We start from the raw sequence: 11,813 nt of genomic DNA on the forward strand, positions 1-11,813 counted from the left end.
TCTGTCTTATAGGCAACTTTAAGGCTTTACACTAACCCATTAGCTGATAAACCAGCTAAGTATTAGAATAAGGTGTGCTAGATTAGGGTTGGAGTGAAAATGTACAGGATGTTAGCTCTCCAGGAACAGGGTTGGAGAGTTCTGCGACTAAGCAGTGTGTTAGTTTAACACTGTTCCGGTGTGAGTCCACAGACTCAACACTTTCAGTGTTGATTTAACACTCTGTCTAACACACTTATTTTTTTTTACACAAGAATTTGCTGTGCATAGTCTCAGTGATGTTAAGGGCTATTATCTGCAGTACAGTAGCTTGAAAATAAATTAGATAGGCATATCAAATTAAAACAATAAAGGCACTATCCTCACACTGATATCACTTCAATTCCATGTAATGTATTGTGTTATATGGTATATTGACTCCGGAGGAGACTGGTGGGAGGAGCTATAGGAGGACAGGCTCATTGTAATGGCTGGAATGGAATTAATGGAACGGTATCAAACAGATCAAACATATGGAAACCACATGTTGGACTCCGTTCCATAGATTCCATTCCAGCCATTACAATGAGCCCGTCCTCCTATAGCTCCTCTGATTGACTCATGGCACACAACACACACACACACACACACACACACACACACACACACACACACACACACACACACACGTCATTCACTCACATAAACTGTTTGTCCGGTTGGTGTGTGTCCATGTGATTACAGAGATGACTCTCCTGACCTTGTGGTTTGATTTTGTGGGGTTAATGTTGTTGTGGCTGAACTGATCAATGTAATTTGGCTTGTGGAAATGTTTCTGTAGTAGACCGCACACATACCCACCAACACGTCAGTCCATTACTATATAGTCCTAAGCCCTTTCCTTGGCTGTACTTTTGGTATCGTTTGATCCTCTATGCATACAGGCAATGACCAACAGAACCAGATGAAGATAATCATTTCATTAGAGTAAACTTGGCTTTCATTTTTGTTCTTGCTGACCACTTTTCAAACCAATGTCTTAGAATCAGCAGGTTTCAAACATCATGTTTCGTATGTATTGACACTCAGTTCTCTTTTAGGGTTTCAAGTCTGTGTTGAGACAGGTCCAGACTGATCTATAAAGGACCAAACAGTGCTGTAAACACATTCTCATTCACGATGACCACTGCTCGCATTCATTTGGGTACATGTGTGCATGCGTGTGTGTGTGTGGATGCTCTCTGCTCTTCTCTGATAGAGCTTGGCAGTTTCCTGTCAGTTAGGCAGAGTCACAGTCCATTCCCAGAACTGACACAGTGCCTTGAGTGGAGTCTGCCATGACAATCACAAAAACCATAGTGACAATACAACTGCATGGACATGGGGAGAGTCCCCAAGGAGCTAACATATACGGTGGACTGAAATCAACTATCACAAGCACCTATAACGTCTGAAAAATAAAATAAGACGCAGCAAACTGTCAAAACGATGACTTCCGACCGCGGCCTTGTGGACAGGCTATGCAAATTCTATCCTGATGTCCCTGATTGCGATCACCACTATGTGTTGTCATTTACAGTAATTGCATAGCGTTTGTTGGTAAAGTGTTAGTGGAAAAATGTGTGTCGGCTTGTATTACTATCCTCGTACCAGAAATTCCCAAAAGTCCCTACAAGGACAGTAAAACATTGAAAATGTTCCATCGTGGGGACATTTCCCACTCCCCCACAAACTGTTTTAAGCTTAGGGGTTAGGTTTAGGCCTAGGGTTAGAATTAGGGGAAGAGTTGTAAGTAGAAATCAATGTTAGGTCCCCAGAAGGATAGTAGAACATATGGTGTGTCTGTGTCTTTGTGCGGGTGGGTGAGTAGGTGGTTGTGTGTGTTGTTCTTTTCAAACACATGAGCCACAAAGGCCATATGTGGTGTTGCAGAGATGCATAAACCCTAATTAGTCATGTTTTCCATTTGGTTGCCACTCCGCTTCCTTTTTCTTTGCACTGACAGCTTTTCTTTCCTGATTACTTTAGCCAAACTGTGGGAAAGACAAAGGCACCATGACCCAAACAGTCCAGAACTGTTTCTTTATGGAAAGGAAAATATCAAGATAGGTTGTTTTCATTTGTTTCTTTTGGTAATGATATAAATGTCTTCAAGTATGGTTTTCTTCTATCATGTAGGCTTCTTCTGACATCAGATGTAAAGGAATAAACGATTGAAGAGAAGCCTATTCAATAATATAATATAATTTAAAATATATATACAATTCCGCCGCATCTGATTTTAAATTAATGATGATTAACCAAGAGTGATGAAATGGTGGCTAAAACACAAGCCTGCAATTATGTGTAATACTGCCCCCAAGCTGGCAAAAATGATTAGCGTCTCGAGGAAGGGCAGTTTACAATCTCCATGGTTACGATGTGCCCCAGCTCTTGAAGTTTGACAGCTGCCTACAGTAGCTAGCTACCTTGCATGATAGCTTTCTATCTATCCTCTTACTGTTTATTTTTTAGATGAAGTGGTTTTAAACCGGTGCAAAAATGAGTATATCAGTAACTCGAACATTTGATAAGCAAAATGAAAGCAACAAAGGTTTTACACAACAGCGGGTACACGACTATCTATATGGTGAGTTAGCTAACGTTAGCGTTAGCTAGGTAAGTTAGCTTGTTTGCAATAATTATCTAGACAGTTTGCAAGCGAACATGAACTGTTTTTGTTGTGGATGTTGCATTACAGACCCCATATATACTGTGTCCGGGGAAATGGACCATGCAAGGGCCAGCTTCAAGGCACATGCATCCGTGGACCGGGTGGTAAGTTAATCAACGTTAGCTAGCTAGCATAGCAACCTCGAACTAAACACTTACTTTCAAATGACCTTTCATGTGATTACAGATTCACAATCAATGCTTATCGCTGTCTTCATTCGTCAGTAATGTCACATGTGTCCATGACTCTAATGCAATACCTAGGACTTTTCCAGACCTCCCTTACCCATGACAGTTTTTCATATCATGCATAACTGCAAGGATTTATTTTGAGAAGAAATTCAATTCACACTTGGTGAAATAATGTTAATATTATTAACCCAATAATTTGACAGTAACCCTGTAACCCAAATACGGTCACCGTAACAGCCCTAACCCTGTGAAAGACCTCTCTCCATGTCCCCCTGCTCAGAGGAAGGTTCCAGAGTATGGGTCCATGTTCAGTCACCTACCTCACCACCCGCGTTACGTCTTGCGTCTGGACACCACTGACCCTGTGCCCACTTTTATTGACCGCCGCTGGCGAGGGTACACAGAGCAGCGCAGAGAGGCAGTTCAGCAGCTGGCAAGGTAACACATACACAGACACACACATGCTATCCCTACAGAGGAGAAATCTTTGGATACTGAAGTAGATAGATTCAAGTTACATTTGTGTGTATATATAGTATATGAATTTATGTGGACACCCCTTCATATTAGTGGGTTTGGCTATTTCAGCCACACCTGTTGCTGACAGGTGTATAAAATTGAGCACACAGCCATACAATCTCCATAGACAAACACTGGCAGTAGAATAGCCTTACTGAAGAGCTCAATGACTTTTAACGTGGCACCGTCATAGGATGCCACCTTTCCAAAAAGTATCTTTGTGAAATTTCTGCCCTGCTAGAGCTGCCCCGGCCAACTGTAAGTGTTGTTATTGTGAATTGTAAACTTGTAGGAACAACAACAGCTCAGCCGTGAAGTGGTAGGTCACACAAACTCACAGGACGGGACTGCCGAGTGCTGAAGCGCGTAGCGCGTAAAAATCGCCTCTGCTGCAACACTCACTACCAAGTTCCAAACTGCCTCTGGAAGCAAGGTCAGCACAATAACTTTTAATCGGGAGCTTCATGAAATAGGTTTCCATGGCCGAGCAGCCGCACACAAGCCTAAGCTCACCATACTCAATGCCAAGCATCAGCTGGAGTGGTGTAAATCTTGCTGCCATTGGACTTTGGAGCAGTAGAAACTCATTCTCTGGAGTGATGAATCACGCTTCACCATCTGGCAGTCCGACAGACAAATCTGGGTTTGGCAGATGCCAGGAGAACGCTACCTGCCCCAATGCATAGTGCCAACTGTAAAGTTTGGTGGATGACTAATAATGATTGTGGGCTGTTTTTTATGGGTTGGGCTAGGCCCCTTAGTTACAGTGAAGGGAAACCTTAACACTGCAGCATACAATGACATTCTAGACAATTCTGTGCTTCCCTGCAAAAAGCGTGGTCCATACAGAAAAGGTTTGTCGAGATCGGTGTGGAAGAACTTGACTGGCCTGCACAGAGCTCTGACCTCAACCCCATCGAACACCTTTGGGATGAATTGGAATGCCGACTGCGAGCCAGGCCTAATCGCCCAACATCAGTACCCAACCTCACTAATGCTCTTGTGGCTGAATGAAAGCAAGTCACTGCAGCAATGTTCCAACAACTGTTATAGCAGCAAAGAAGAGATTAACTCCATATTAATGCCCATGATTTTTGAATGAGATTTTTAAGAGCAGGTGTCCACATACTTTTGGTAATGTACTGTATTTCATATACTTGATTTACTTGATTATTAAGGCCCATGTTTGTCTTGTTGTTTTTTTCTTTGTTAGGGTCGTTCCTGGTGCTCTGTTTCAGGTCAGAGGGTGCAAAGACAGCAGTGTTTCAGGCATTGATCGTTGGAAGTTTTTCAAGTGGTGAGAGAGAGCACATACCCGTAATGCGGCAGCAGGACATTGTGGGATCAAGGGTTAAAGAATGAATGGTGTCAGAGAGGACACCAGGGCCTGAAGGAAGACTCAGGCATCAAGTCATGACAGTATCAGAGGTCATTTGTATCATGAGAGTCAAATCACACAACCGTCATTATCCTCACTGTAGCACCAGCGGCATGGTCACTGGATAGAATGTCAGCAGACCAGCAGATCTTTCTCTGTAAAAAATAGAACTAATTAAAACCAGCATTATGATTTTTGTATCAGTTCAGATGGATTTGACTCTGTTTGAGTGTGTAGTGTTGAAGCCTTATCCCATATTAAAGTAAAACATTGATTGTTTCTGATTATGTTTTTTGTATTCCTTTCCCTCCCTCAGCCCCCTGATCCCCTTTGCACAGCAGGTTCCCCCCGATGTGGTCTTTGCATTGCCCAAGTAAGTCATGCTGCCAAAGTCCCCTGAAAAATGCTGTAAACATATTGGGAACCCCTCTCTTCTCTATCACTCTCTCTCCCTTCCTCCCTCCACTCAGAGCTAACCCATACTCTACAGTGGAGGGGGGTAGTGAGCAGCTGCCCACTCCATTCCAGCGCACCATGGGAGTGCAGACTGACTACAGGGACAGTGAGGCCCAGACGGACCCCTACACCCCCGAATACGTGGTACGGCCCGGGACGGCCCGCCCAGAGCTGTTGACACTGGCCACACTGACATGGGGTACATACGAGCTTCAGAGACCCTACCGCTTCACCTCCTGTTGCACCTCTACAATACTTATACTGCAGGACAGGCCATTCTGACCCATCCTCACACATGTTCCAACACTACACAACTCCCTTCACCCCAGCCTCATCACCTTGACTCCTCTGACCCTATCTCTCTCCCTCTACCCCCCCCCAGGTCGTGGTCTTCCGGCGGGTCTGGCGGAGGTGGAGATGATTGAGCGAACCAGGGTGAAGCGGGCGTGGGAGGCCACCCTGCCCCCCATGGACGACCTGAGTCAACTGGACAAGAGGAAGAGGATGATGGATGAGATGGAGAGGAAGGAGTGGGCCTTCAGGGAGGACGAGATCCAGAAGTGAGGGAACGAGAGAATAAAGGAAGGAATGCACCACACAAGCAGCTTCACCATCTTTTTAAAATTCTTTCCCTCCTGCCCTTGTCCACCCATCCCTGCTCTCCCTCCCCTTGCCCCACTGTCATTCTCCCCCCTCTACCCCAGGCTGCAGGAGGCCCGCCTGGCCTTGCTGATGGGTATACTGAGGCAGAGGGAGGAGGTTCAGCAAGAGGCCACGGTGGACAGGCTGGACCTCAAGTACTCCCAGCACCAGAGAGACGAGAAGAGCAAGCTGAGCAAGATACGCAATGACTACATCATCTGTAAGTCAATGGGTGTTTCTCAATATGCATTCTGCCGTGCTCCACACTCTCGTGCTCCTAGTGCATTCTCCGACGACTTTCTTTTGAGTACGTTCTTGTGAGGATGAGAGTGTGGAGAATGTATCAAATATTACATATGAGGAGCACACGCACTCCCCCTACTGTATTAACTCACGCTGCACCTCCCCATTCACTGAACCTTCTTCCAGCCACGACAATGGCAACAATAGACAAAACAAGATATACGCAAAGCAAACATTTTACTTCATAATTATCAGCTAGATATGTACATCGTAATAATCTAGCTAGCCAGCTCGTTAAACAGTGCAAAAATAACCTAAAACTAATGTTATGTGGTTAGCTACCAATTCTTCGTGGCTAGATAGCTATCCAGTTAACCCTATTGACTTAATATGGACTTGGGACTTACTCATTCACTTAACCGTCTTCCAGCTAGGACAATGGCAATGGAGACAAAACAAGATATACTCAAAGAGTAGTAGCTAGCCAGTTACCCTTATTGACTTACTTGCGATCTACAGTACGTAGGCAGGTAAATATGCCAAAATTAATACAGCATGTATTTATTAACATATCAATATAAAATATTGTAGTCAGGCAACATATGAGATGTGAATAGGCAACATTTCATTCTGAAGTTGAAGTGTATTTTCTCTCGCTTCAGCTCAAATAATGACTACCAGTGATTTCAATACATTTTGCGTAATTTTTTACGTGGTTGTGTCATATTTCTTTGTATACTTTCCTTTGAATCCTGCATCGTTGTATGCTTAAAAATATGTACAAACGGAGTACGCATTCGACAAGTGCCCTCCCTGCTCCGTTTAGCATACTTTGATTTGGACTCATACTCCAACCCTCCCTTGGTCTAATTTATGTGCCCGGATGACGGTAGAATGCATTTTGAGGAACACCCAATGTCTTGACTTTTGTCTCAGGCAATGATGCATAGAAATTCTGCGTATTTACATTTTGCATTTCATAAATCACTGTGATAAGTGTTGATAAGTGTTCAAACACCTCTAACCTTCCCTTTAACTTTGATTTAATACGATGAGAACAGTAGGGTTTAAAGATTAACTGTCTCTCTATCGTTCTCCTTCTATTCCACTCTTTCTCACTCTCTCCTTCCCCCTTTCTCTCTTTTCCCTCCCTCTCTCTCCTTTCCCAGCAATGAGGAAGCTGACAGCGAAAAGAAAAAATGTGGAGGGAAAGCTAAAACGCCGTGACATCATCAAGGACTACTCTAACTACTCATCTCAGACGTACGCCCCTCTGTCCCGCATCGGCCTGTTCCCTGACCGCCACTCCCAACGCAACATGGTCAAGAGCCGCTACCTTGATACCTATGAAGGTTTGAGTGTGCTAATCTAGGATCAGTTTGATATTTCAATATCATTATGAATAAGATTACATGGACATGGGGGCCCTGATCTTAGGTCAGCACTCCTACTCTGAGAAAAATGAATACAGGCCCTGAATCTCAAAGTGATGGTGTTTTAATAATGCCAGATCATCAAAATTGCTAAGGTAGAGGTTAGTGAGCTCTCTTCCTATCTGTCAATCACAGGTCTGCTGGAGCTGGAGGCGGGACTTCCGGTCTCAGTGACAGAGCCATGTATCAAAGCCCCTGTACCCAAAGTCAGCAAGGGCTTCGTCAAACGCTCTGCCCGCAGAGAGATTGAGCTCATGAAGACACACCAGGTCACAAAAAACACACACACACACACACACACACACACACACACACTCAAAAGATGTATAACACTATTTTTGTCCCTCCATCTGCAGGCTCTGAAGGAGGAGAAGACTCGTGTGGAGGAGAAGAAGACCCTGCGCTTCCTCTTTAAGACAGAGAAATCTGTTCCTCGACCACAGACCCCTGTGGTGGACGAGCCCCCTGAGGTACAGTACAGTCCGTCTCAACACACTGTCTGGAGATGTACACTATCCCCCCTCACTCACTATGTGGTCTGTAGCACATCTCTTCATTCTCTCTTCACCCTGTCATTCCGGTGTTTTTCCAGGGGGATGAGGAGAGAGAGTTGGCTGTCATCTACTTGCAGAAGCTGCTCAGGGGAAGAAGCATTCAGAACCAGGTGTGTTTTTATGAAGAGAATGATAAGCTCTATGATAAACCAACCTTTCTCTGTGTGTGTCTGATGTTATGGGATGCCATCTCTGTGCGCTGCTGTCTATCTGTACGTGTGTGTGTCAGATGTTTGAGGGGAAGGAGAAGCGTCTAGAGCTGATCCAGGAGCTGAGAACCACTCATGCCCTGCAGAGAGAGGAGCAGGAGCTCCAAAGAGCAGACACACAGCTCACGCTGGCTCTGCAGAGACAGAGAGAGCAACACACACACAAGGTGAGAGAGAAAACACACACACACACAGACAGGTACAGACACCTCTTTCTTCCCCCATCCCTCACTCTCCCATCTTCCTGTCCCAGGCATCCTTGGTGGAGGGGTACAAGGCAGCTGTGGCAGGGGCGGAGCTTGTGGACATGCTGGACTTCCTATCGAAGGAGCTGATTCGCCTACAGGAGGAACGCAGGATCCATGCGTTCACCTTATTGGCCGAGAGAGATAGGCGCCTCCGAGAGGCCGAGGAGAGTGGGCGGAGACAGATGGAAGAGAGGAGACGTAGAGAGGAGGATGAGATCTTCAAACAGGTGTTTGTGTGTGTGTGTACGTGCGTGCGTCTGCCTGCATGCGCATGCCTGTGTGTGTGTCATGTGTGTAATGCCTGTACTGTCCTGTAGGTGATGAGGGTTCATCAGGAGACAGTAGATCTGTACCTGGAGGACATCATCCTGGGGACTCTGGACCAGACAGCAGACCAACAGGCCAGACAGGAGATACGCAGAGTGGCAGAGGAGGTCAACAACATCGCCTACGCCATGGAGGAGACGTACGACACACACACACACACACCAGGGTTTCCGTTAGCCGTTAATAGCTGGCTTTTGGCCTATAAAAACATAGAAAAGCTGATAACTAAAATTGGCGCTAGCCAATTGTCCAGAAGAATATCACCATTGTGCTTTTTAGCCTATTCATTGATGGAAATACCAGTCAATGTAAATACATTTGACTGGTCATACTTATTGGTCTATAGGGCAATTTGCATAATTTAGTGGAATTAAATTGGTGTGTGTAGGCTACAGTATATTTGTTGTGTATCTTATTTATCACACGAATACAGCGTACAGATACAGAGCCTTTGAGCGGAAAATCTGTCAGACAGCATGAGAGCTGCTGTGTCAGCATCTCAAATGGCAACGGAAGGCAAGCTTCATCAGTTCATGACACACCACCTTGCAGTCAGCTATGCATTTTGGAAACATACTTAATTGTTTGAAACCTGAACATTTTAATACATATTATGAGGCATGTCTTACCTTGCTTCAAAGTTGCCTGTTAGATCTCCTCTCATTCTACATTTCTAACGGATATTTTCATCTGTTACATGAAACAACTCGCATGTGCGGTGCTCTTTAGACAACAGTGTTTTCCAGCTAATTGCATTATGGAATGAACATTCGCACGTAGAGTACTGCCTTGTGCGCATCGCTTATGATGTGAAGAAATAATACTTTATCAACATTTGAAGCAAAACATTCTGATCTATTGCACAGGCTCATTGCTTTTTATTGTCCCATAGTCTGTTTGAATAGGCTATTTATTTCTCGACAAGCTGACCAATAGAATATGTAAACCTTTCTCCTCTGGGGATAGTAGATTAACAGGCTGGTGATGTTGCTGTTGGTTACTGGTCTTGTTGTCTGAGAAAAAGTAAATGTGGACAGTTATTCTAACATCTTCAAAGTGCACATCTGAATTCTGTAAGAAGGACTGCATATCGTTGCATCCTCGACTTGCATGTTCTGTTAATATGAATGACTATAATCTAAATGTGATTTCTGTCATTCTGAGCGCTGTGGGTAGACACCCTAATCAGGTTATGCACCCACTGCATATGGGTCCGGCGGATTTCTCAATTGTCCGGAGCCACATTATCCTATCTGAAACCCTGACACACACGCCATCTAGCACCTATACACACTGTATCTCTGTATCTTTGTATTGCACATTGTAAAAGCTGTGTGTGTGTGTGTGTGTGTGTGTGTGTGTAGTCGGAGCAGCCTGCAGTCAGAGGAGATTGTAGCTGAGCTGGTGTACAGCTTCCTGATCCCTGAGGTACAGAAGATCAACGTCAGAGACAGAGGTAGGCCGTTTATTCCCAAAGCACCCAGTACCATCACATGCTGATAATACATGATAGCGTAGTAACACAATAATAATTACATAATAATACTTTAGTCTCTTCTGTCTTTCTCTCTATCTCTTCATCCACCTTTCTCTCTCTCTCCTTTTCCCCCTCTCTTTCTCTCTCTCTCCCTCCCCTTCCTTCCTCCAGTGCGTCAGAGCCAGCGCAGGCACCTCCAGGCGGCTCACCAGATCATCCACGGGGGTGAAGAGAGCTCAGTGGCCCCTCCTCCTGGCTCCCCTGGGGCCCAGCGCCCCCCCTCGCCCTCGGACAGGGCCTCCAGCCAGCTCCTGGAGGAGATGCTAACCCATGTCGAGCAGAAGCTGGAGGGAGCAGGCAGGGGAGAGGAGGAGCGCAGGGAGGTGGGAGAGGCAGAGCAGAAAAGAACCAGCTGAGAATAGATTAATTTCTCAACAGTAGAGAAAACACTTGGTGTTTCTTCAAGCAATGCATCTCCAAAGAGTTCAGTGTCATGCTTTTGCTCAAATAAAACTGAGATTTTATTGAATTATCATTGTGTTTGTCTTGTTCTTACATGCTGTGCTTGATAAAGTGAGTTGCTAAGAATTTTGAAAAAGCTGAGTCTAAGATATTTTTTCATGGGTCATTGGGTCAGAAGTTGACTAGATCAAATATATGTATTGTATGGGTCATGTTACTAAAGGCTCTTACTACAGGCTACTGTCTACAAAACATGTCGTCCCATGAGTATAGTGTGGAGGAGGCTGTGGTTGTCACTGGTTACCACAGCCACAAAGTCATGAACCCCACCTATTTCTACAATTTATCTTCATAAAATGTGAAACCTAAACTTAACCTTACCCATAAGCTTATGCCTAACCGTAAAGACCAAAAAACTGGAACCGTTTAACTCAGTTTTGTTTGTAGCCACGTCTTGTTTGGACAGCATTGTGTAAAGTCACTGGTTCACACTGACCATGGCGTGTTCAGAAAGTAGCCCATTACTTTTTCCAACTGATCTGTCGATAGCACCTGCTAAATTCCGGGCATCAATGTTGTTGAGAAAAGTAGCAAAAATGTTGTTCTTGATGGCTAAAGTTAGGTGGAAAGGACTATCAACACATACTGAACAGCTCACGTTATAGACAGAAGCATACTACAGTGCTTTGCGAAAGTATTCGGCCCCCTTGAACTTTGCGACCTTTTGCCACATTTCAGGCTTCAAACATAAAGATATAAAACTGTATTTTTTGTGAAGAATCAACAACAAGTGGGACACAATCATGAAGTGGAACGACATTTATTGGATATTTCAAACTTTTTTAACAAATCAAAAACGGAAAAATTGGGCGTGCAAAATTATTCAGCCCCCTTAAGTTAATACTTTGTAGCGCCACCTTTTGCTGCGATTACAGCTGTAAGTCGCTTGGGGTATGTCTCTATCAGTTTTGCACATCGAGAG

General features: G+C 44.6%; 1 protein-coding gene across 1 annotated transcript; it reads left to right on the forward strand.

The window, feature by feature from the left end:
- The first annotated feature begins 2,384 nt into the window (after positions 1 to 2,384).
- Positions 2,385 to 10,898, forward strand: cfap91 (cilia and flagella associated protein 91). The gene is made up of 17 exons (XM_029657877.2): positions 2,385 to 2,608; positions 2,720 to 2,796; positions 3,164 to 3,321; positions 4,616 to 4,699; positions 5,097 to 5,153; positions 5,251 to 5,435; positions 5,619 to 5,796; positions 5,941 to 6,098; positions 7,291 to 7,473; positions 7,690 to 7,823; positions 7,911 to 8,024; positions 8,147 to 8,218; positions 8,338 to 8,484; positions 8,571 to 8,792; positions 8,883 to 9,031; positions 10,257 to 10,348; positions 10,541 to 10,898. The coding sequence occupies exons 1-17, from the start codon at positions 2,521 to 2,523 to the stop codon at positions 10,783 to 10,785; spliced, it is 2,343 nt and encodes a 780-aa protein (XP_029513737.1). The 5' UTR covers positions 2,385 to 2,520; the 3' UTR covers positions 10,786 to 10,898.
- The last annotated feature ends 915 nt before the right edge of the window (positions 10,899 to 11,813 follow it).

This window comes from Oncorhynchus nerka, linkage group LG1 (genome assembly GCF_034236695.1).
Source record: "Oncorhynchus nerka isolate Pitt River linkage group LG1, Oner_Uvic_2.0, whole genome shotgun sequence".
Lineage (NCBI taxonomy): Eukaryota > Metazoa > Chordata > Actinopteri > Salmoniformes > Salmonidae > Oncorhynchus > Oncorhynchus nerka.